The sequence below is a fragment of the Lates calcarifer genome, linkage group LG10 (assembly GCF_001640805.2).
Source record: "Lates calcarifer isolate ASB-BC8 linkage group LG10, TLL_Latcal_v3, whole genome shotgun sequence".
NCBI lineage: Eukaryota > Metazoa > Chordata > Actinopteri > Centropomidae > Lates > Lates calcarifer.
In genome coordinates, this window is record NC_066842.1 from 18553221 (window position 1) to 18579347 (window position 26127).

General features: G+C 40.9%; 3 protein-coding genes across 6 annotated transcripts in view; 1 reads left to right on the forward strand and 2 right to left on the reverse strand.

Annotated features, from left to right (window-relative positions):
- The window catches only part of abcc8 (ATP-binding cassette, sub-family C (CFTR/MRP), member 8), a 51650-nt gene extending 50975 nt beyond the window's left edge, over window positions 1–675 (reverse strand). Inside the window, exon 1 of one of the 2 annotated variants that reach the window (XM_018663982.2) lies at window positions 183–675. In XM_018663982.2, the coding sequence (XP_018519498.1) occupies window positions 183–203 (21 nt within the window). In that variant the 5' untranslated portion in view covers window positions 204–675. The remainder of the gene's footprint in view (window positions 1–182) is intronic. The other variant, XM_018663983.2, reaches the window with a different exon arrangement.
- An 866-nt stretch (window positions 676–1541) lies between these two features.
- ush1c (Usher syndrome 1C) lies at window positions 1542–20622 on the reverse strand. Of its 2 annotated transcripts, none has more exons than XM_018663993.2 (20): window positions 20511–20622; window positions 18222–18289; window positions 16677–16820; window positions 16408–16546; window positions 15214–15322; window positions 15090–15114; window positions 14932–14989; window positions 14607–14795; window positions 14458–14517; window positions 13995–14051; window positions 12726–12868; window positions 10834–10899; window positions 10587–10744; window positions 10359–10396; window positions 5369–5410; window positions 4648–4701; window positions 4434–4533; window positions 3457–3566; window positions 3242–3297; window positions 1542–2010 (listed from the first exon to the last, which is right to left on the reverse strand). In XM_018663993.2, exons 1-20 carry the CDS (start codon window positions 20544–20546, stop codon window positions 1998–2000), a joined length of 1665 nt encoding a protein of 554 aa, XP_018519509.1. In that variant the 5' UTR covers window positions 20547–20622; the 3' UTR covers window positions 1542–1997. The 2 variants fall into 2 exon arrangements, with proteins under 2 accessions (XP_018519509.1, XP_018519508.1); XM_018663992.2 differs by having other exon boundaries at window positions 10359–10399.
- A 648-nt stretch (window positions 20623–21270) lies between these two features.
- ccdc77 (coiled-coil domain containing 77) lies at window positions 21271–26112 on the forward strand. 2 transcript variants are annotated; one of them, XM_018663996.2, is made up of 12 exons: window positions 21271–21401; window positions 22235–22283; window positions 22722–22908; window positions 23001–23143; window positions 23449–23545; window positions 23957–24047; window positions 24268–24359; window positions 24512–24660; window positions 24858–25119; window positions 25281–25406; window positions 25532–25684; window positions 25805–26112. In XM_018663996.2, exons 2-12 carry the CDS (start codon window positions 22249–22251, stop codon window positions 25949–25951), a joined length of 1482 nt encoding a protein of 493 aa, XP_018519512.1. In that variant the 5' UTR covers window positions 21271–21401; window positions 22235–22248; the 3' UTR covers window positions 25952–26112. The 2 variants fall into 2 exon arrangements, with proteins under 2 accessions (XP_018519512.1, XP_018519514.1); XM_018663998.2 differs by having other exon boundaries at window positions 21274–21401; window positions 24271–24359.
- Window positions 26113–26127: the final 15 nt, after the last annotated feature.

Consider the following 26127-nt stretch of genomic DNA (forward strand, 5'->3'; position numbering starts at 1 on the left):
TCCGTCCCCAGTGGATATTTATATATATATATTACATATGTGAAATTGGGAAATTCTTCATGTAAAGAATGCAAATACTGTATGATACTGTGCTGTCCGTGTCCATGAATTGCTAACAAGACAGAGCAGCCTACTATTCAAACTGAAAGTATCGATCAAAGTGAGGAGACCAGGTGACTTACCGGTTTATATCGTGAGATCATCGTGTTTCAGTCTCGTTTCCCTGACTCCCCCCAAAAAACCCCGCTCTTCAGTACTGTCACATCCGTCGCTGGGATGTTAGAAAAAAAACAAAAGGTGGGAAAACCTCCCAAACCGCAGCTGTCTCTCATGTGCTCAGAGTAGCGGCCGACTTCTTGCCGTCCCACTTGTGTTTGACCATCCGAGCGCAGGCGGCGGTTTACGGGTGGAGGCAGGGAGCTGTCCGCGGTGCTGAACCCGGGTACCGAGGAGGAGGAGGAAGAGGAAGGCGACAACGAAGGGGGCAGATCTTCCACCCGAAGGCCTTCTTTGGTCTCTGACATGAACCTTGGACCCGGCGGGTTACAATTGTAGTAAGCAGCAGTCTGTGGGGGCGCTCAGCCAAACGCGCGGCTGCGATCGATGCGACGCTGAAACTCGCAGGGGACAGTTGTCACGTATGCCATCACGATGAACCGAGAGTGGGTGAATACACGGAGCGGTTATATAACAGTAAAGTGGGATGCTGCCCAGCAAAGCAACACACACGTAACATTACATGATGGATTAAATGCTCGGCGTGTTGTGGTTTCTTTGGTACCTAAATTTTACATTTATACCACGACTAACCTTTGTACTTCAATCATAAGTCTGACCCAGGCCTGTGTAATGATACTCAGCTTCATTAAAAGCACAAGTATAAACACAGTGTGGACCCTCTCTGTCACAGCGTAGCTTGGTTTTCAAGGAGCACTATTGCCCCCTGTGGACATTTCATTACAAATCATGACTGGCTCCCCATGGCTGAAATAAATCGATAGAGAACTGGTGTTTACAGCACATAGAGAAGGTGAGGAAAACCATAAACAAGGCTGTGAAGCAGGAGAGCAATTTTGTTTACATAAAATCAATGAGTAGAATATTGTTTATAAACCTTTAAAAGAATCAAAATAGGAAAATCCATTGTAATTGTGGGCAGTTGACAAGTCCTGCGTTTCAAATTACATAAAAAATGACTTAGCTTCACTTCTACATGGTACAAAACTTTAAGAGAGACAGGGAGGGATGTCCTTGGATAAATTCAGGTCTGAAGGGTTTAGGGTAGACACAAATCTGGATTATGTAAAACAACTGTCCATCAAAGTAGGGGCCAACTGCCAAACTGATGCTAGAGAGTAAACAAGCACCTCTAAAAGCCTCAAATTTACATCCAAACAAGTCTTTTTTCTAAAAATGATATTGTGGTCTGACAGTGTTGGCTCTCACAGTCCCTGCTTCATCTCTAACCTGTGAATGCAATGCTTAATAAAGCAAAGCAGGGAATGCTGAAAATCAGATCAGTATAAACAACATTGACTCAATTCTGTGAATGTGAGCAGTCTTTTATTGGGCTTTGAAAAGGCAGATTGGAGCAGTGCTATTGATTACAGTCTGCCTGTTTTAACTCACTAAACTGACAGATAAGATGCACGTCTGAAGGAAAAGACCAGTTGTATCTAAATTAGGTCAGCCATGTCCAGGCTTGACACAGGTGAAGAGGAACACTGGAGGCAACTAAATATTGACAGGAGAATCCTGCACAACAAAATTAGTGAGAATGTATATTGATTGCATGGTGTCAATATCCTGATAAACAGCAGAGGGCTAATTCTCAAAGAGATTATTGTAATGCTAAGTGAAAACCAAAAGACCATTTTGAGACTTTTGGTGTACTGATGAGATAAAAATAAAGAGGAAACACGTATATTTTGTGGCGATTAAGAAGACGGTGAATCCTGAAGGAATCATCTGGTTTTCTTGGCAGACTGTGAGTGAGACTAGAAGAACGTCCTGCAGGAGAAGAGTGAAGAATTCATCAATAACAAGTCATTCTGTCAGATCTACTTTTAGCAAATATACCAAAATAAAAGGAGCTGTAATTTATTGACTGGACTTCCAGGTAATGTGTGTGTGTTTTTTGTTTTTTTTAAACCATGTTTGCTTTAGACACTGCACATTAAACACAACAGACCAACACACATGCAGGTGAGTTTTAGAGACAAAAGATAATCAGAGCTTAAACTGAACCAAAGATTTCTTTTCCTTTTTTTTGTTTTTTTTTGGATTGCAGAATTTTTACATTTGTCAGTGTTGACGTCAAAAATAGCCCTGATCAGACTCTCTAGGAACGTATACATTTTTACTGTAACAGAGCAGAAATCCTCGCTACAGTACCACCCAGTGTCACTTTGTGTCTGTGTACCTTATGTCAGAACATGTAACAGTCCCGTGGAGCAACATCAATCAGAACAACTGCTGAAGGCTGGCAGGAGTCCTAGGCTGCTTTTATGAGCGTCCATGACCTGACGACTTGGCACAATACCGCACAGGCCATACATGTATGTATGTGTTTATATACGGCTCACAGGGTCAGGATTTGGCAGATATATGGTGCGATGGGTCACTGATCGCATTAGTTGTAAACGTCTTCACTCAAATAGCATGGCTGTATTGTTGCAGAACACATGCTACGGCAATAAAGAAACATTGCCTTGAGGCAATTTTGAAAGAGAAAAAAAGGGAAAACTGCATTCTGTATACATTCACTGTCACGCTAGCTTTTCTTGGAAACAGCCCAGCTGTAACAGTAACACATGAATCTGACTGTTTGACAAAGACGAGGGCAAACAAATATCAAAATACTCTGCGTGTTTGCTTTCTTCTGATTGACAGGGAGACTGTCACATGTGCTCAAGAACAAAAACGGGGCCAAACAAAAACAAATGCCACACCAAACATCCCCTCTGAGGCGTGCAGTGAAGAAGAGGAGGTTTGAAGACTACGTCGATTACCAGGACGAGGGCTGAGGTAGGAGAGGGAGGCGCTAGTGCTGAAGTAGGTAGCCGTGTCTGTACAGTGTTGCACTGCCTTCAAACACCTTTCTGTTCACAGTGGGACTGACTGATGCTGACTTAGGGCTGCATACACGTGCACACACATAATCGTATTCAAATAAATAGCAGATATGATAATGGTTATACATATTTAGACTAAAAGATAAAGAACCGAGAGGAATTCTTACACTTCATCTTCATAATCTTTTGGAGGGGAAACAGCAATCACAACATCGATCCAGTCCTGAGGGTAAAAAAAAACAAAAAGTCAGTTTCATTAATGGGCTTGGGCTTGAACCATAATCAATACAACACCCTGCTGTTGTAGCTACTGAGGTATACAACATATATTCTTTTAAAAAATGGAGTATTGTATTTCATTGCATTCTAGTCTCAGTCATACCCCTCCACTGTTCCAGGCTCGAGCCAGAGAGTTTTGTCCCTCGGTCAATGTGGCATCGATCAGGATCTTCCCATTCACAGCCATGAGTTCATCCCCTGGTACAATGCCACCTACAAGCAGAGACATCAAAGACATTTTAACTGCAGAGATAAATACAGTCAGCAGGAAGAGGCAACTCAAATGCTTGGCTCTGACAGTGACACAGAGCTGTTGTGAGGCAATATGTCTTTACCGTATACACAGATAAAAGTCAATAAGCAGGTGTTATTCACTGATATCCTGATATCATGAAACATCCTGTGTCCCTCCCCACATTTCACCATGGAGATCATAATGATGGTGTACTAATAAAGCACAAATAATAACACATTCTGTACACACAATAAACTTTCTCTTCTAAAGGGTTTGGTTTCCACAGATGCAGTAAGACATGTTTTCAATATTAAATGTATTTGCTCATTTTGCTTATGTGGGTGAATGGGGATATTGTCTAATGAGATTACACTCAGTTACCAGTTTATTAGTGTACTTACAGTCAGTGTATACTTAGGCTTATTGATGCAGCCCAATACAACAGTCCTGCAATAAACCCTACATTCATGAAAGTTATTTATAGGTTTTAAAGAGATGTTGATTCAAATTTAAGATCATTTTTCAGTTTCAGACAGCTCCAAGAAAATCATAATGTACTTGCATCAACACAGACAGATACACATACTTATAATATTCATGTATAAAGAAACAAAGAATTACACAGACAATAAAGGTGCAAGACTGAAAACAGAGATAGTTTATTTATTTGTTTATTTTCAGCTGAGGAAAGTATTTTATGTAACAATGTAACTTTTATGTGTGTGGTTAATATTAGAATTCATTTTGAATGGAGGGGGGATTCTCTTCTCTTAGAATATAGATAAAAAAATTTAAAACAAACTTGAATGGAAGCAGACTGAAAACATGAATGTAAACAAACTGACCGTGCTTATCTGCTGCACCACCTTCATACACAGAGGATACCACCAACTTTCCCAAAGGAGAGTCTGCTCCGCCCTCCAGAGCAAGGTCAAGCTGTCCAGCCTTAAGAACAATAACCAAAACACTATCAATCATGTCATAGAAAATCTTACCCTAAGTGATAAGTGAGATTCCTCTCATCAATAAACAGTTATCTAAAGTGGATACAGTCCGTACCTTTTTGATCCTCAGCAGTCTCACATCTCTCCCAGCTATCTGGTCCGCAGAGAACTATTAATGAAGAGGAAAAGGATTGAAGAAAGAAGAGGAAAAAAGCACCACAGCTGCATAGTAAGTAGTAAAATAATAAAGAGAAGTGTCAAAATACAGAATGGGTTCAGACTTTCTGAATATCTGAATGGTCATGGTCAGCAAAAAAACAAGATACTTACCATGCGTGGGCTATTTTCAATGGATAACATAATGTATAAACGGAGGGCTACTGACAGTTTACATCACTAAAGTTATATTTGTTTTCTTTGGAAATGAACCGGCAGTCATCTAGTTTTGCCTACTCTGCTATATTTACCCCACTGGCTAGCGAACCGAAGTTAGTTTTATTGATCAAAAGTCAAGCTAACTTCCCTTCTAACTTCAAATTCAAGCTAACCTGGTTATTATGTTGTTGCAGTTATGTTGTTTGTAAAAAAAAAAAAAAAAAAAAAAAAAAAAAAAACATATAAGTTAACTTATATAGTTAACACACATAAAAGAGACAAATTCATAATTTTGAGTTTTTGTTGTTGCGGTAAAGCTAGTTTTAAGGCGGCCATGACAGTGGGTCAACAATTGACTCTAACATTAGAGGCAGGAGTTGTAAGATTTTTTGATTTTAATGTTGCATATTTATTTCATTTTCTGCATTGTTGTAATGCTAACATGACCAGGCATACAATACCATTGAGTAGGGATCAAAATCTTCCTCATGTTTCTGAAATCCCTGAAAGAGAATCAACAGGGAGCTCATTAAAACTGATGAATACATCAATAGGAACTTAACAGGACACAAATAAACAAATGAATTGCTAGGAAATTTCTGTGCATGTGAGCTGTGTAACAAGTCGTTGCATCAAGTGCTGGTCAGATTTCCTTTGACAACCATTTTGTGTTAGTTTTAATAGTTTTAATACCACCCTGAACAAATGGAAACCATGGAGACGCTCACAAGTCATTAATTCAGAAAGCACAGTGGCTTTTAAAGCCTCGCACCTTAATTCAATCATGACAAGAATAATTCCCAGCAATACACACACAGAAAATCAGCCCTAATCTGTCCTACCAAAGACGACAGCTATTTAATTTCATGGGAGGGGGAAAGGAAAGAGAAAAAAAAAAGCTCTTTGAGAAAGGACATTACATTTATTCAGCTATGATGACTCACAGAGCCATTTTTCTCACTGCAGAATAAACACTCATTAATCTAAATCTTCATTTCCTGTTGTTCCACAGAAGCTCAACATCAGACATAAAAAATGTACTCACTTGTAATATATGATTTTATTTGTTGTGGCTGGAGACAAACAGCCAATATAAGACCAAGCAATTTAACTGATGTGGTATTTGGAATAATAGATCAATCTAATGGGACTGATGTTATCTGTCTCCATGCAAAGTGAGGGTACAAAAAAACCATTCCTTTCTTTTTCTGATGCTCGCTGCAGCAACCTAGTCCTTGATGTACAAACCATCTGTTGCCAGTTAAGACTAATGACAAAACTAATCCCTGCAGTAAGACCAAAACACTGTGATGTGCATTCTCACACTGTACATTCACAGTACTATACTACAGTGTGCTTTGAATCAATGAAAGTGCAGTCATGCATAAGCTACACAACTGGCATTGATGTAGCCAACAGAGAGAGGAAATAATGAAAAAATAAAGGATGAGCCATCACTGAGTCTCCAGTCAACCATGAGGAAACCTGATGTGTGAGCATGGAGACAAAAAGTGCAGAGAGAAGAACAGGACAAAAGCATTCAAAAGTGATGACAGAGAAAGAGAGGTGATGGTAGGTATGGATTACTTGTCGTTTGTTGTTTGATTTAAAAGACGAGTTGAAAGGCACCATACGTTTCAGCATTTCTGGAGGCTGCAACACAAGACCAGGCCACAGGTTTCCGTGAACAAATGAAATTAAAAAACACAAGCCTCATTTTCTCTGTGCCATCCTACACAACCATATCATACACACCCTGTACACAAGGTTAAACCACTGGAGAGTGAGTGCTAAACACTAAGATTATCAACAACAAATAATAAATATGAAACAGTGTCAACATCAAAAAAATATTTGTCTGGATTTATATTGAGATTCTGATGTAATGAGAACAGAAAGGATTAAATTCAACCTATGAAATAAAACCTAGATAACATCAACAGCACAGCTGTGTGCAGCAGCAATTTAGAGTAGGCTGTTTGCTAGAACACATACTCAGACAACTGGGGTAAAATATGATTTACACTGCCCCCTCCTTCAGCTACTACCATCAAGGTGCCTTTCAGCAAAGTATTTCACCTCCTCCTGTGTGGTTGTACTGTTCTGCTCTCAGGTGTGAAAGTGTGACTCTATTAATGTGACGCAGAGGCTTCCTGGAAAACACAGTTGCTCAGTTGACGAGCCCAAGGACAAAGCAGTTTGAAAAATAAAGACTCTGCCCAGTTTCATTCCATTTCATTAGAGCTTTTTGACAGGAAGGAGAGATGGCTCCCCTGTGAGATCTAATAACCACAGATTGGGTTTCTGCAAAACAGCTGGAGAGTCTGGAAGACTCACTGGGACTTGAGAAAGAGGCAGATATTAATGCTTCAGCCAGATGATAGCATACTGTGTCAGATGTAGCGTGGTGTGTTTCATACCAGACCATCAGAACGGAGCGCAGGTCTGTGTGGATCTGGTCGGTGGGTCTGTGACTGAGGCAGCATGACTGGCTTAGACATGACAGGGGCCATCTGACGCCTCTGGTTGGGGGGACTGGGAGCTAGTTGCTAGTGGGGGAAGACCACGTTTCCAAGCAACAGCTGAGTATAGGTTTGTCAACAGTCATCTTAGAACAAAAGCATCTTGTTTTGGTAGGTTATAAATTTCTAAAGCACAGAATTTCTAAACATAAATAAATAAATAAAAAGGAAGGGGAATTTGCTAAATTTGCCAAAGTATTATTTTTACACAAAGACTCACCAAGGGAGTGCTTGAAGTGGAAATATGACTGGCATGGGATGTATTTCTCATTACCTGGACCACAGTGAAATAAAAAAGAATCTTTGAGCCCCTGGCACACGCAGCACACTGCAGGAATATTGGTGCAACACACACACACAGGCTCACTCACATTTTCTTAGATAGCACAGCCTGGGTGAGGTTTCAAAGGCATTCAATGCATTTTTTATAAAATCAGCTCCTCTCTTGAGCTACAACATGCTGCTTTAATTACAGCTACACACCATGCAATACCCCACTCCACCACACAGTTACAAACAACACATCAATAACAACTAACTGAGTCTCTGAATGCATTTCCCTCAACCAGAAGAAAACTGTAAATCAATGGCTGCCCAGTTCATGTGTATCACACTCTTCATGCATAAAACATGCCAATACGTAGAACAGAACATGCAGATAAACATTGTGCATGAAACAGAGTCTAATCTTGCAGCATTGAAAATGCATTAACTCTGTGAGCTATGTACATATTTCTTTAAACTGCTGATGCGACTTTTAACTTTATAGGTTGAAAAAAAATATCACAAGGAAAAGCCAGTCTGACACATCAGCCCTCTCACACGAGACTCTCTAACCTTTGGACTAGAGGGGTAGGACATTTCACTGGTGTTAGATGAGTAAATCCCTCCTCTCGGGAGATAGCCGCCTGCCTCCCACTCGCTCCTGCCGCCCGGAGGACTGGGAGGGTGTTGGAGGTGATGGTGATGATGCTGACGGTACCCACTGAGGGTGCCTATCCGGTCTTCAGAGTGTTGTGGAGGCAGGGGCGGAGGAGGAGGCGGAGGGGGCGGGGGAGGAGGGGGCGGCGGCGGCGGAGGAGGCCGCGGGGCAGGTTGAGGGGAGGATGGAGGCCGCGACAACTGAGACGGGGGAGGATAGTGGGAGGAAGGTGGACGAGGGAGGTGGGCTTGGTGAGGCTGAGGGTGGGGCTGAGGGTAAGGCCTGCGCCCCTTGTTGGTTAAGGTAGATGGGGCAGAGGGAGGCTTCCTGGAGCCTGGCGGAGACGGAGGTCGGCGCTGCGGGGGCGGTCGAGAGGGAGGAGGAGGAGAGTAGTTGGGGATGGTAGGGTTCAGCTTGGGCGAGGGTGGAGGGAGAGGCAAGGGAGGAGGGGGCTGACTGGTGCTGGGCTGGGTGGGGGCCAGTCTCTTCAGAGGGCCCCTCAGGCTCTGATCAACGTCATCCAGGTTGATGTCATCCAGATCAGTGGTGGCCAAGTGGAGACCACCAGGGAATCGCTTCACCTTGGGCTCAGAGGCAGGAGATCGTGGGGGGGAGAGCTTAAAGTAACAGCAACATGAAAAATGTTTCACCTCGTGTTAATTCTCCTTAATTCTAATTAACAATTCACGCTTAACATCTTACATCCTTGTTTCTCTCCTCTCTGTACTGTTACAAGGAGCTTTACTCATCTCCTTGTAACAGTAAAAAAAAAAAGACTCATTACATGTAAAGTTATATGGAAAGACCAAACATCACAAAGAAGAGAGGTTTCGACAGAGGAGGTCTCACTCTGTACCTCTGGCGATTCGTTCTCCACGCAGGAGATCTGCTCCAACCGAGTCTGACAAAGGCGCTCCACCCAGTGCTGCACTTTCTCAGACTCCTCTAGGTCCTCTCTCTCCGTCTCTGAAACCTGGTACAGAGGCATAACCAGGCGGCGTAACACAACATACATCAGTCCCTCACACACTCACTCACTCACATGTTCAGTTGAAAATAACTAAGATGTAGAACTGGATGGCAACTGGGTAAACCCCTCTTTCCATACCTCCTGAACCAGCCTGTTGATCTTCAGCTGCTTCTCTCGCTCATACATCTCTTCTTTCTCCTTGGCGAGTTTCAGCTCAAACTCCATCTCCTTCTTGTTTTTTCTCTGCTCCTGCAGTGTGTCTGTGTTTGACACTTTCTTCTTTTTCTTCTTCTTTTCTCCTTTCTGAGATGTCATTAGTGAGTCAATATAAATAGCAGGGTATAGAAAATCTGCCACACCAAACTACACGCCATAACATGCACTAATAGCTAACAACACCACACTGTGAGTAACTGTTGAACCACAGCAAACATCTCACAGTTCTGAGAACATTTTAAAAAACAAGAAAGCTGAAATAAGGTCTGAAATATGTAACCACCACCTCGTCATGATGACATAACAAATGGTTAAAAACTATAAAAAGGAAGGAATCCCAAACCACACTGAGCTCACACAGCTGACAGTACCTTGCGGATCGATGGAAGTTTCCCCTCATATCGATAAAACCAGCCAAATGCTAAGGATGGGGATGAAGACAGATCATTCAAGTTTGAATTAGGTCTCAGCAAATGCCAAGCAGTGTGTCCATTTGAAAAGTCAACAAATTAAAGAGCCACAACACAGCACTCAAAGAGAAAAATGACTAAGTCTGTTCCATTTGGGCAAACTGTTCTTAAAAACCAAATGATGAAATCTGCATTAAGAGATGCAAAAATCAGCTTTCAGCAGCTGGTTTTTGGTTGTCAGTGTAATTTTTTTTTAGCAATTGTTCAATTATGTAAATTAGAATGAAAATGTTATCTCCAATGGTTACACTTTGGTTGTCAAAGGAAATCTGGCACCAGAGTGTATGCCAGGTCTGCACAGACATCCTCTGTGACAGCTGAGACTACGCACAGCTGAGGCTCCACACTTACCTGTCTGTCCTCCTCTTCCTCCTCTTCCTCCTCGTGTTCTGCTGTGAAGGCCATTAACAAGCAGCACAGCACACAGCAGTGACAGAAAGAGAGCATGCAGAGAAAAGGAGGAAATAAGATGAGAGAAACTATCACAACTATGGTTTCAGGAGAAAAGTAAATAAATATATTCTGAAGTGAACAGAAGACTCATGCATGTCAAAGAGAGGATTCAGTCTCTGTCCTTACGAGAGCTCTTGGCCTTAGGAGTCGGGGTGGTTTTTCTATCAGGTGGGGCAGGTGATGGGCTCTTTGGAGCGCGGGGGCTCTTAGGGCTCTTGGGCCGCTCTTTGGTGCCCCAGTCCTCTTCCCACTCTCTGTTGTGCTTCTTCTCCACAGCCTCAATCCTACACAGGGCAACAAAACAGGTGAGGTATGTAAAATGTATTATGAAAACAGTACTGAAATGGCACTTTATGGACGGTTTGTTTTATACCTCTCCATTTCGTTCTTATAGCGCTCCTGTTCTTCTGCAGTCTTCTGAGAAATCTCCATCTTCCTCCTGTTAAACACAACATAAACCACACAGCAAGGCTGAACAACATGCAAAAAAAATAAAATAAAATAAAATATCATATTGCAGTTTTTTGACAGAGATTTAGATATTGCACTTGGCCATACTGCAGTTTCAGAAATAATTCAATTGTTTGTTTTGTGCTAATAAATATGTTTCAACATAGAACTCGATCCACACAGCAGGCTACAGTGCAGGGCTATGAATACAGAATATGACTTAAATCCAATTTATGGCTGTTATTGAGAGTGTCCACCCTCCAACATATGATGTGCAGTCCCATTATTCATCCCCAGATATTGCTGGCATCAAAGCACTGGGAAATTGAGTGTGTCCTCTGAATTTATTAATGCCTGAGAAAAATGTGCAAATGATTTAGTAAACTGAACACAAACCTATATGGTGATGTAACTACAGAGCAATTTAGTGAAGGTCCTCAGTTAGATGGCAAATCACTGCAGGTCCTGTTTACTTGGCTTGTGTCTGATTTATGTAGGTATATGTTTGAGCAGCACATGTTCAGTTGACCAGGCAGTGATTGATTTTCTGTTCAAAATTGTGGAGGACTTCGTTTTGCTGTAATCACGACATGCAATGCCCTGAACGGCAGTTGGGGTATTTGAATTCAGGACGACAGAAGTGGTTTGATCTACAAAGGAAAAGGAAAGAGTCAGGCTGCTGTAAAAACTGAATCTGGCACTGACTGAGAGATGGTGTAGGAGGCTGAATACAAAGGAGACTGACTCTAAAATACACAGAAGTATGTCTGAAAAACATCAGTCAACACCTTTGCTGTTGGATGATGATGACTTTTAGTTTCAGATTGACCACGTGTTGGTTCAGTATTCTCCAAGCTGATTATTGGACCCAGCTGATGGTTCACTTTGTGAATATTTCTGAGATCATATCATATTCAGCTTTGTCAGCTATCTCCCAGATTTAAGTGAATGAAAAGCTACTGGGCACATGCTGGGCACACTTGAGTCAAGTTGTGTTAAAATGCGAAACTAGAACAAACAGTTACTTCTAGTCAGTAAAGCCTATTCATAAGGGCTAATACTTTCTGTTTTTTCAATGAATGATCTCAAATTCAAGGTGAAGATACAGCAATTGGTTGGGCAGCCAGAGGTGAAGCTCTAGAGAAGCGCAGCCTTTACTTTACTTTACTGTATGTGTATGAGAACCAGAGATATCCACTGCAGTTGCTCATCAGCTGTAAATAGAAATTCTATCATCATTATTATAGCTGAGGACATATAATAGGAGACGAACGTCATCAAAACAGCGTCATCTGAAATTGGGTTAATCCTTGCATGTATACATTCAGAGATTTCCTAAACTGTCCTAAACCTTTCCTAAACTTATAAGGCTTTTAAACTTGAAATCACTGTTGTATGCTGTAAAAACAACATCTGTATTCCATCTCCTTTAAACTCTTTTAGACTCCTAATAAAAATATTTGGATCTTTATCTGTCAATATGCTCCACTATGTTTACCTGCTATTTACTAACATTGTCTGTGTGCCATCTGGTGCTGTTTTTAGGTGTAATCACTAAAATGAAAGCATGTGGTGGCTAAATGAGAACAGTGACAGTGAATCAGTTGGGTTTGTCATTCTGAGAACACCTTTGACGTTATACATCTTATCATCTGAGACAACAATCTAGTCACTGCGACCGAGTCAGTGTTTTTTGTGCATCACAAGAAAGAGTATTTAACTCCCAAACAGCATGCCACACACCACAGGAGATCTGACTCATGTCAAGACAAGATTAATTTTGAGAAGTGTTAGAGTTTTCCGCTGTTCACTTACTGCCTCTCCTTCTCCTGTTGCTCTTTAATGATTTTGTTGGTCTCCAGTGCCACCCTTTTCTGGTGCATCAGCTCCTGCCTCTCCAGCTCCCTGCGGGCCTCCACTGCCAGACGTTCCTCGTCTGTCATAAACAGCTCACTGCCCTGAGAGAGTGACAACAGCCAGAGACAATAATCAGGGAAAGACATCGTGTACAGCAGGGGTCCTCAAACGTTTTGGCTCTGGAGACCAGAAGGCAAGTCCAAACCAGTCTCACGGATCGGAAAGAGAGAGGAGAGGTCTGTTTTTGTCACGTAGCATCTTTGAAGCTTTGTTTACAGCCTCAGAATCACTGATCTACAGCCTGTAAGCATTTTCTATGGTTACCATATAATTACTCTATAAATTCAGATTAAAAAACCTATATAAATTATAAAATACATACTAGAAATACTGTCAAGATTCTTAATATCTTGATGTTGCAGGTTTTCCTGTTTATGTAGAAAAATTACTATATGGGGGTAAGAGAGGCAGAAGCTGTCTGATAAATATTTATCAATGCATTGTCATTTTGTTAACGTTACTTATCAATCTGTCACATACAAATAGTGGCAGTAGTATCTCATCTTGGAACACAGCCTTCTATTTCAATAACTTATAATAGTGGATGCACTGAATATGTCACAACAAAGACACACACTCACTAACACAAATAAATGCATCAGACAGGCACCAAGGAAAACAGTAAATAAGACGGGACTGCCTGTCTCAGTTATACAGCCATCGTCACTGAGTCCCAAGGCAAACAATCTGCAAAGTGACTTGACTGATGATAAACGTCACTGCTGCAGACAACCAGGCTGAGGTACAGGCTAGGTAATGTGATGTCTCCAAAACAAAATAGCACATTAATCTGTGCAGGAATGCAAGGGGGAGAAGGCAGAGGTTTGTGTTCCCACAGCTATAACAGATGATCCCATCCTCCATCTTTCACTTTCTGAGAGAAATGCATTTCCTTTTATCTGGTTTCAGATGTAATTAAACAGTTTTCATCCATATCCGTGTTCTACATGTTCAACAATCCCAGTCACAGCAACACTTGATTATTATACTTAATTTTAAATGTTTGGGGATGTCATATGCAGATTTAGTCATATGTATCTTAAACTCATGTTGTGTCTTCAAGTGTATTTAACATGTATTTTTAAATGAGGTGAGCTGCAAAAGATAACCTGGTGGTGAATACTGAATAAATTGTTATTAGACAGATTATGCAGTTAGCGTACTTACAGCTCCTGTCAGAACAGTGATAGTCAGACTCCTGCTGCTCTTCAGGACTTTCACAGCCTGTGAAAACAATAACAAAAGACTTCAAATAATGGCATAAATTTCCAAGATTATATCTAATCAATAAAATTAGTGGGAATACATTATCACTGCTCCATGGTTTGTGTGAAGTATGTGTTATCTGTATTCATCAGGGTGTGAAATCATCACTGGCTCCAGGCAAACACTCAGCCATTTTGGCAAATAACCAACTATGAGGGGCTTTTTTCTATCTCAAAAACATTTTGGCTGGTTTAACACTAATTGTGCTGTGGTTCCTCAGCCCTGTGAGAAAAGCACAAAGTAAACACTGCCAGTGATGAGGGCTTTAACAACAGATGCCTGCATGGTGCTGTGGGTGCTTTGGATGGGAGGACAAAATGCACAACACTTTTATATCTATGTAATAATAATAATCAAAATTCACCTCTTTGTGGTCCGCATTGGTGAAATCCACCCCATTCACCTCCACAATCTGGTCTCCAACCTACGTATTTGATATAAGTCACAGATACAGTTCACGACAGGCAGGAAAATTAGTGTCAACATTTCACAGCGTTGTTTCTGAGCAATCACCTCAAGTCCAACTTCTGCAGAGAGGGACCCTGGCTTGACATTACTGATGTAGATGCCAGGTTTCTGGGTGGGACCACTGGAGATGCTGATGCCCATACCCTTTGAACCCACAAGACTGAGGAAAACCTTCTTCTCCTTGATCTCCTTCCCTCCAATTGATGCCAAGCCTGCAATGCTGCTTTTTTTCTCCTGGGATGTACAGAAAGAAAAATAAAACAAATAAACATTAAATAATAAAACAAACAAAAAAAATACTATAAATCCATAAGCTTTCTGCTACAACTTTTGAAACTAACTAACAACATGAGGAAAAACTGTCTCTTACCCCTGACTCAGACACAAACTGGTCAACAAACTGCCATTTCAGGGGCTCCTCTGATGAGCTGGAGAGATGAGAAAAGTAAATGAAAACACAGTAGAGCAGAACTGCTTACAACAATAAATAAACCAATGAATGTTATATTACTATATTAATCATCTTACCTTTTCACAGGAATCATCCCCACATCTGCAAAGATGAGAGATGCCACTGATGTTAAACAATATTCACTTTATTGAACATCAATTATACTACTGTTGTTGGAAAATGAGTTTGTGTTTGACGTACGCCTAACTTTGAGTGACACAATCTTCTTGGTCTTGATGAGACTGATGACCTCCTCGTGGATACAGGAGGAGATGGAGTATCCATTGATGCGCACGATCTCATCACCAACCTATAAATCACCACAGAATGGGATATTAGGTGTGACACATTCATATTCAATCTATTAAGTCAGAGACAGTTATTGCCTCTCTAGTGATGGACCTCTCAATCTGCTGGACACTGCCAGCCACTATTTGATCTATTGATCTATTGATTTATTTGATGTTTTTGCACTCTAGGTGATGCTTTTACAATCAAACGGTCAAAGAGTTGACTGAGCTTAAACACCTCAGTCATCTTAATCTCAGTTTGTTTATGCAACATTTGAAGTTAGTGAGAGAAAAATATGCTATATACATACAGTACAGGCAGATGCTGGTATGCAACGTCTAACACTGTAGGATTTCCCCTTTTCTTAAACTGTTTTTATGTAACTGCTAACAGTTGATACAATATAACTTAGAACTAATGGAATAACTTACTAATTTTAAAGCAGCAGCAGCTAAAAACACACAGCACTCTGACAATATCACTTTAACTGTAGAAAAAAATAAATCACCAAAAAATGTATTAACTAGAAAATGGATGGGATTTTTTTATGATCAATTTTTATGATCTACCAGCAGCAAAACTGCTGTTTCTCTCGGTTTTATGTCCAGATATTAGACCAGAGACCAACCTCACCTAAGATGTCGTTATAAGGCTTATTGTAAGTCTGTCACAAGTCTGTGTCTGTGACACAGTGACTCACAGACAGATTCTGTCTAACAAATATCAAAGCATCAGTCTGAATAGGTCTGAAGAGAACATTAACTTTTTCTTATGTGACCAGAGCAGTTTCTTTTATTTAAGTTCCATCTGGGTGAATCTGGACCATTAGTGACTGACAGTCAAGCTCAAACATGGTGCTTTACCCCACCTAGTGGATTCCCGTATTATGACACTGACACTGACACTGAGACACAGGGCCACAGAAAATCAATACAATTTGGCTGACTCAATTGACAAAATAAAGTACCTTATTATACTGTATGCATCATAATATAGATTGTAGTATTAATAACACTATTATAATTATTTTACATACATGTAGCTCTTCATATGATACTTAAACTAAAACCAGAGTTCAGTGTTTCAGTACTTGTAGGTACATACCTGAAGGCCAACATTCCCGGCCTGACCATCTTTGACAATCTGTGATATGTAGAGACCACAGCCAAACTCCAGCCCTCCTCTGACACTCAGACCCAGTCCATCACGATGTGTCCGATCCAAACGCACCTCTTTAAGCTTCCTGCACGATCAGGATACACGTAAAACAGAGATACAAAACAGGGTGTGTGAGCCACGTAAAAGGAAGAAAGAGAGGAGGAGGATGGTTTCAATATGAAAACAAAGCCAATACAATGCCACACTGCACTCACCGTGACCTCTTGGGTGTGAGCAGGTCATAGTCCACCTGGTGTTTGAGTGGGATGAGAGGTCGGATAGCGTCAAACAGAGGCAATCGCTTTGGTTCGTTGATTACCAGCTTCAGGTCCCCCACCAGCACTGGCAAATCCATTGACCTGAGGGAGTGAGAGGAGGATAATTATACCTTTACATTCATGTACGATGAGTCCTACCTTAGGGGTGAATAAAAAATAATGAAAGGTCCTCTGGTAAAGACCAAGAGGCTTTCTGCAACATGTGTAAGCATGTACTGTATTTATACTACACTTTAGTACAAGTAAAAGGATTTACATTAGAAATATGTACTGAATTTGCACCAAAATGAGAATAAGGAAATTAAAAAGGTTTCAGGCAATAAATGCCATTATGACGTACATTTCTGACTATCAGCTACATTTAAACAGAACTGAAGATGAACTGAGAAGTGTTAATATAATAACATTGGAAATTATACTGTAAAACTTACTACAGACTTATCAAACCTCTGTAATTTATTTAATATTATTATTTAATCATGTTTTTTTTTTCGGGAAATGAATTGACTATTACAGCCCAATGATTTGTTCTACCCAAGAGCACTGCACTGGAGAGTTTTGTTCCCAAAGGTGCTTTTTCAAAGGCTTCTCTACCCCGATGAGAATATAATTCTTCAATACTTGCATTGTTTTGAGCATGAACGTAGCCAGGCTTTATAACACTGAATGGTCATATTTTGAGTTAGTGAAATTTAGTCTAAAGTACAAGAAGTCATAATGGCCTGCAGAGGATCTTATCAGCCAAAAGATAGTTCCTAATCTTTCATAATCTTTCCAATTTAAACGTGTCAAGTATACATGTGTAACTAGAATATCTAAATTGTGATGGACTAGAAAATCCAACCACAATTCAAAGAACAATAAAAGGCAACTGGAACAGCAAAGTAAAAGCTGCTGCATAAAATCTGTCCACCTGCCCTCCTCATTGAATTATTAATAGGTGCCATTTCAGCTCTGTTTGGAGGATGAACATAAAAAAGAGCTTTTGTGGATAACTGGCCAGGCTTGTCGGAGCACAGTGGAAACTGATCAGAGGCTTAACCAATGGGGCCACAGGGCTCTGCCTCTGTACAAAGATTAATTGAAACCTAGACCAGTAGCCCCCACCAGTCCACTACCCCCCACCTCCGCCACCCCTCCCTCCCCAGCCCTCTGAAACCAGGCTGTCATCAGAAACCATGATGCAGAGCACAGTTTAAACTGCATGTGCATCAGAACTGACTGATAATTGAAACACAAAAAAGTTACAGCAAAACGTGAGGCAAATGAGAACAAGTGCAGCCTTTTATCTTAGATTTTACAGTCTTTTTATATTTAGACACATTATAATACTGGTCTGAGGTAATGACACAGTCTATTCAATAACCATCAACAGTTGATTCATACAGGAATTTAGAAATGTGAATATACATATGTGGCATGACAAAGACAAACACAAAATGCAACATTAAACCATGCTGAGCAGTGACAGATGGTACTCACTGGTGATACATACGGAGGACATCGTACAGGTAATCCTTCTCTGCTTCATTTTCAATCAGCAGCTCCACCTGCAAGAAAGGACAAACATCTGGTCCCATCGTTCTACTCACTGCTGAATCAGAGGAAACGTCAGCCCACTGACACACACTGTACCTCTCTCTCATGATCCTGTCAACACTACAGGGGGTGAGCCAGTCTGTGTGGGTCTGTGTGTGTGCGTGTGTGTGTGTAGGAGTCATACAAACCTGATGGCGGCTCAGCTGCAGCAGGATAGTTTTGAGGAAACGCTTCGGCCAATCACTGATGTAACACATTTCCTTCTTACTGGCTAAATGTGTCCTGAACCACAGTCGCAAGCTTCACACCTGATCTGAGTGGCTTGGGTTTTTTTTTTTTTTTGTATCAGACTGAAAAGTTCAGTTAAAACTAAGCTTTGGGATGATGATGAGGCTCCTTGGAGTAAAGCAGGTGTAACGGGCTGCCCTTCCCTAACCACTAAACCACTGGGAAGGAATAATGGCAGAACAGCTGAGGAGAGGCTGCAGTGGGAAGGTCAGCAGTGTCGTCTTACATCTCAGACACAAACAGAGGTGAACATTCACACCCAATATTCTCACACACACACACACACACACACACACACACACACACACACACACACACACACACACACACACACACACACACACCTCATCTTCAACACTGTGAACTCCAAACTTTAAAGATAAGTCATTATTGAGCAAAAAAAACGAAAACACACACACATTCAGACTGTTTTTGTATCATTTTATGTAGGGATTAAAGTTGAATAAATGCAGAACTACGCTCCTAGGGCTGTTGTGAGGTCTTTGTGAGGGTGTGCATGACATGATGTTTATGACTTTATGTCGTAAATGTCTCTTACTCAGGGCTGTGAGACACAGTCAGCCACTCCTGCAGCCTGAACTACCTGCAGACTTTGACACCATAATCCAACAAGATAAGAGATCGTTGGTCAGTTCAATACTGGTTTTGAAAAGCACTTCCTACTTTCAGAGATCTAGACCGTTTCCACAAAATAAGATCCTATGTAACTTGGTCCTCTTACAATGTACAAAGACTGCAGTGAATATTTAAACCTCCAGATCATAAATCATCCCTAAATTGGCACTTTAACAATGAAGCCACACCTAATAATTCAATTCTTCAGTTTGAATCAGGGCAGTAAAACTGGTACACTCTCAACCAGATACAGATTCAGTGACTATGATAACATTTCCCCAAAAGAAACAAAGCCTGATTGTGCTGTGTATTCCCCTTGGCCTCTAATTAAATCCGTAAATTGTCCCATCTCTTCCGCTCAACTGCTCATCTCTGACACGGTCTACATTATCTAATGCTAAGATGCCCTTTGTGAAGAGGCTACAATATGGGGCCCTGCCTGCTTGCGTAGAGCACAGATGGCAGTGTGGTGATCTCTACATGCTGTGGGTCTGAAAACACCCTGAACGTATCATGTTCCCTTCCTCTCTTATCATTTTCTCATAGTTAGCTTTTAAGGACTTTACTTTTGCTGTTATGTGCCATAGATATTGAATAGTTTGAGCTTAATTCATGGAACCATGTATCATGGGTCCAAATAACATTTATTTAGGTTGTTGTTACTGACCATGGTGACCTCAAGCTGTATGATGTTTACATGATCGTGAAAAGGTAGAAGCCATTTGACAAATACAGGGAGGATGTGCTAGAATATAGCTGCTTAGAATACACTGTGGCTCCTTTTTTTAAATTTTAAATGAAAATAATAGGATCCTCTGCAGCCTAAATTATGCTAGTAACTCCAAATACAGGTGTGTCTATTATGTAGCTACCATATAAGAGAACGGGAGTGTAAACTGTGAAATCCATTTCTCTCTGAGCAGTTAAAAGAAAAACAGCTATTTCAGTCGAGACACACTTAGTCTATTACCAACTCTAATAGTCCTGTATACATTTAGCTAATGGACTATATAGTGAGTGATACACTAGTGATGAATGAAATTTTTAACCCTGAGGCTACCACCATACTACTTCTAAATAATATATTTGATTTACATGTATTATTTTTTATTTAATTTTATAAAGGCATCATTTTTAAATCAACTCTTGAGTGATTTCAGCGGCTGTTTCTTTTTCGTGAGGCCTGTGTCTGCGCAACATCCCACTGGGACAGACACCTGAGCCAATGAGGCAGCAACCAGGTAGACAAACTGCTCTTTAAAAGAGCTATTTAATCAGTGTCCGAAGAGAGAAATGTTGGTGTCTTACCTTGTGCCTAAATTCCCGAGCAACTTTCCGCTCCATTGTTGAGAGACAGAGGAGAACAGGCCGACGTGAAATTCCAGTGTCGGTGAAATTTGTTAGGACTGGACCAGGGTCAGTGTATCAAGTTAGTCATAATTAAATTAAAGCTTCCGGTTGGGATTTTCATAGTAAACAGGAATGCTGGAAAATGCTTTTGGTAATACATATGACCACGGTGAACACACACACACATACACACGCACGCACGTGTGTGTGTGTGTGTGTGTGTGTGTGTGCTATATTCTATCATATATATACAAAACCAGCACATAGAGGTGCAGTAGCATACACACATGTGTGTGTGTGTGTGTGTGTGTGTGTGTGTGTGTGTGTGTGTGTGTGTGTTTCACGTTTCAAATGGATGCTTTTATTTTGAAGGGATAAACGTTTAATTTCAGTTCCTTAGCAAACTTGATGAAACGGTGAACTGTGACGCCTTGCCATTAAATTATTTAGAAATGTACCGGTAGTTATTTTGACTCTTCGCACACTAGGAAATACCTAAATTACACATTTTAAATAGATTTTAAATCGCTGAACCTGCAGAAGTAACGGTTTCATTAATGAATTCATTCATTAATCATGGTTGAATCTTTGCTTTATTAAAAAAAAACCACCACTTATCCATATATGGCACTTGAATGTATCACAGTTTATGTGGTTATTGTTGTGTTAACTTTTTCACGTCACTCCATGTGTTTATATTTAATCGTCGCCGCTAGTTGGCAAAATATTTTCATTCCGTATCCCACGAAGAAGACGAAGAGGCGTAAACTTCCGGGTTTCAAAAGCTTGATAGCAACGAATACAACGCAGCTCACACCGAGGGTTGTGAGTTTTTAAAAACTGTAACAGGTAAGTAAACCTATCATATAAATGTTTTCTAAAACGCTAGAGAGGGTTGGAAAGCGGCTTGCATATGCTACTGCACCTCTATGTGCTGGTTTTAGTCACATGTGAAGTTTCACAATCAGTAATTCGTGAAAGAATAAGGTTATTTCTTTCATAGAACAAAGCATGCTCTTCCCCCCCTCACCCTGTTATCCTCACAAATTATTTTAAACTGCTCAGCTGAGTCGAGCTGTCTGATGGGTGAGTTTGTGTTCAAATCGGTCTAAACTGTTCATGTTTCTGAGCACAGTTTTGTGTTTTTAAACGTCCCGCTCCCCCTGGCGCCCAATCCGTGTCAGCAATGATAAGTCAATGGACAAACCTACTGTATGGTCCTTTTAGGACCCACAGTTATTTATTACAACTAAAAACTAGGCATAGTTATCGCAGGGCGAATAACTTGTGTTATTTATTTTATGTCCACTGTTTTGTGACATTAATTAACAGAACAATCTAAAAATATTGTCGCCTTTCCCTGAAAGGATTCTAGATTAAATTAGCTTTCTCTAAGAAAGGAAGACAATTTCTAGAGCAAGAGCTTAACACCATCTTTTTACTGGGTATAAAGAGATGGCAACAGTCTTTAACAGGGCTTTTCCTGTACATATTTCAGTATTTGGCCAGCAGTTTTCACAGGGGCTCTCTAAGCTTACATTTTCTGTTAATATGTATATTTAACGTATATGCGCATGCACATGTCCTTGACCTGTAACAACTGAGTCATTACAGTGGTGATTACACTGAAATGTACATGTCCAGTATGAACAGCACATAATTTTTTCAAATCTTGTTTTCAGTGTTTTTTACTGAGATGGGATCGCCAACCAAAGATGCCACACCACACAGGTAAGATCATGGACACAGGAGGACTGACTTTTTTTTTTTTTTTTTTTTTGTCTTTTCCGCAAAAAAGGAATGTCACTGTAGCACTGTCTATTGTGAGAAGGACTTAATGCTTTTAACTGTAATCTCCCTTAATGATACTTGGATTTATTTTGACAGTCTACCCCCACCCCCGCCAGAGTTACAGTCCTAAGTCTTATCCTGCATGGATTTAGTCTTACTCTTTAAGTTTAAAGGTTTAAGTGCCAGCGTAATCGTTCATTTTCATTGCCTGTTATCTCTCTGCAGGCATAAAATGTTACTGCAGGACTAGAGTCTAGTGGCTAGAGCAAACACAGGGTTGTGTTCATGTTAAGAGTGTGTGTGGTACTGGAATGGTATGCAGAGGTGTCCTCTTCCATATTGCCTGCTAAAGTTTTTTTTTTTTTTTTTTCTCTAAAGAACCAACATTCGGACTCCTGGTCGGGAACCTGACTCCCCACTACCTCCCGTCAGTGAACGTCTGGCAAACCTGCGTCCATCCAGGGAGCTACTGGAGTTCTACAGACAGAAGATCGCCCAGTTTGACTGTGAACACGAGGAGCTGCTGCAGATGCTGGAGAAATACAGAGGCATTACAGAGGACCAGGTGAGACTGGGGGTCATTGCTTTTCAACTAGTACAGCATAGCATGTTTAGCTGTGTTAAGTGATCTTCTCTCTGTCTTGGATGCCCTCTCAGCATAAGCTACAGTGGGAGATACGGCAGCGTGAGGGAGAGATTGCTGAGCTGCAAAACGCTCTGAGCGACATGCAGGTTTACCTTTTCCAGGAGAGAGAACATTCTCTCCGGCTTTACGCAGAAAATGACCGACTAAAGATCAGGTGGGTGAAACCATGAGAACAGTTAGAGGCATTTTTACAGCAGATGTTACAAGACCATCTGACTGGCTGGCACTGAACATACTGCATAGTATTTCTATATTGTTTGTTATTGTTTAAAGCCCATACACACCCACGGTACACCCACACAGGTGTTTATTCACTTGCCTGACTAGACCTCTTCACAAGACTGTGTGAGCTTGTACTGACTATTCTTGATTAGCAAAGATCTAATCAGTCAGAGTGAGTGAAAATACTGCACTTCTATAAATAAAACTGCATCTAATTATCTATTCACTTTTGTACAGAGAGCTGGAGGACAGGAAGAAAATCCAACACCTTCTTGCTCTGGTGGGTCCTGATGCTGGAGAGATCACATATTTCCACCGGGAGCCTCCTCACAAGGTACACACTTCGCCACAGGCCTCTCCTACAGCAGTGGTTTTGATTTGTCAAAATGAATCACTTTAATAAATGCTGCAACCAAGTCAATGTTATTAATGTTATTAGTTACACCTGACCTGTACTTTTCCTTTTGAGGCAAGTCCAAATATCTGTAGTGAAAAAGCTGTACTGGCCAAACCAACCAATAAAATGTAATTTTCTACATTTTCAAACATTTCATTTTCAGTGACTAGTACATAGATGGCAGTGAACTAGTGAGGAGTGTTACAACTGATTATTACTTGAGAGTAACATTTACAAATGTTTTTCTTTATTTTTGTAGATTAACAAAAACTTGTTCCACTTCAAAAAAAGGCAGGAAAAAATTCAGCTGGCTTGAGTATGAAGATACATTTTATGTGACTATTTCAGGTTACTATCACTCAGAGGAACCCTGAGTCTGGGTTGGAGGAAAATCTCAGTCTCAGGCCAACCAAGTTAAGACCCACTGTGAGCAGGAAAGGTTTGAAAACGCTTTTTTTCCCCCAACGTCTTTTCTACATATTATTTGAAATAGTCAAAAATCTAATTGTTTGTCTTTTGTTGTGTTCATAAATCAAGTCATGAACTATGTTATTGTGAGTTAAAGTACTTGTTAAACTGAATAATGATAGTGATGGTCTTTTTTCCTAATTTCTTTTTCTTTTCTTTTTAAAAAAATTTTCTTTTTGTGTCCGTTTAAGTAGAGAGTAGCAGAAGAACAAAACCAGCAGAGGGAGTAAATGGAGAGAGCCTGGAACAATACAAGAACGACAACCAGACTTTATTACTACAGGTGCGGGCCCACTTTATGAATGCATGAAGTGGGATTTAGGTGATATCATCTGACACAAACATGCTAAACTTTGGAAAAAAATGCTGTTGAAAGGTATTAAAATGGATAGAAACCTGCTTTTATTGCAATTGTTTTGTGGCTCACATTTCCAGGTGGAGGCGCTGCAGGCACAGATGGAGGAACAGACCCGTCTGGCCAAAGAACAAGTAGAGTCTCTGCTGGAGGATAGACGGATTAAAACAGAGGAGGCACAGGCACAGCAGAAGAGAGACCAGGAGCGCATCACAGCTCTGACTGACAAGTGAGTCTTATAATGTTTCTATGCTTGATATCTGCATTTTTAGTTGTTTAGTACTCCCGTACGAGCAGAGTATATTTTTGGAATGATCAATAACTTTCATCTTGCTGATCAAGATAGCTCTAGATTTCATCTTCTTTTTAAAGTGATAATTATTACTCTGGAACAACTGTCACGTCCTCTCACATTTTACACGTCAGGCTGCAGCGAACCCAGAACCTGTTGTACGAAAGCACCAAAGATTTCTTACAGCTGAAGTTTGACACGCGGGCTCATGAGAAGAGCTGGATGGTGGAGAAGGACCGGCTGCTGAGGGACCTGGACTCCTGCCACAACCGTTTGAGGAAGGCCGGGTCTGCCGGCACTGAGCCGGGCCGTACGTGGCAGCCCAGCAGCAGCACAGCCCTGCGCCTCCCACGGCCTCAGCCAGAGTCACTGCAGACACACAAAGAGGAGCTAAAGGTAACATTATTTACATGTATCTTAATTCCTGCTAACCTATCCATTTTGTTGAATAGTAAATATATAGTTATCCACTGCCCTTGATAAAGAATGTCAGCAGCGTGCTTTGGTTTTGGCCATTTGTTGTAGTTCTTTTTCTTTTCCTTGTGCTGTTTTACCAGGCGCTGCAGGAGGATCTGAAGCAAGCCCACCGTCTGGCAGAGATGTACAGAGAGCAGTGTATTACTCTGGAGACAGACCTGGCCCAAATCAGAGAGGAGGGAGATGTGGGCAGGGAAATATTTAAGGTACCATGGTTGGGCTGATGTTTATGTTTAGAAAATCAATGCACATCTCTGACTGGTTGTTCACATTTTATGGTGTCTCCCAAGTTTCTACTGATATTTTCTACTTATGAAATACTTGTGTGCAGGAGCGCTCAGACAAAATGGCCAAGCGTCTTCAGCTGATGACTCAGCGCTATGAAGCACTGGAGAAGAGGAGGGTCATGGAGGTGGAGGGCTTCAAGACCGACCTGAAGCACCTCAGACAGAAATTCAAAGATGTTGAAAAGCAGCTCGTTAAGGTGAAAAGCCAGCGGGGTCTTCTCTCTGTCCTCCAGACTGCTGTCAGAAAATTAACATTTAAACCGCTTTATCATGTGCATATGTATTCACTACTATTCACCACTGCTTTTGTGCTTCAGGTTACTCTGAATGTTGGGCCCAACCAGGACCTAGCTATTCTGCATGAAGTACGCCAGACCAACGCCAGGACAAAAAAGGTTCAGGGCGAGCTGATGACGCTGAAGGCCAAAATCTACGGGCTAGAAAATGAATTGAGGTTTAGCTGAAGAACAGACTGTGATGTTCTGTGTCTGCCTATAGAGGAGAATCTCTGTGAGGTTTATCCCAGTCGTGTATGTTTGTGCTACTGTGTTTGTAACTGAAACTAGGACTGAATGTCATTACTATGTTGTATTTTGGAGCGCTAAATAAAGATGATTTATTGCAATGATTTTACATCAAT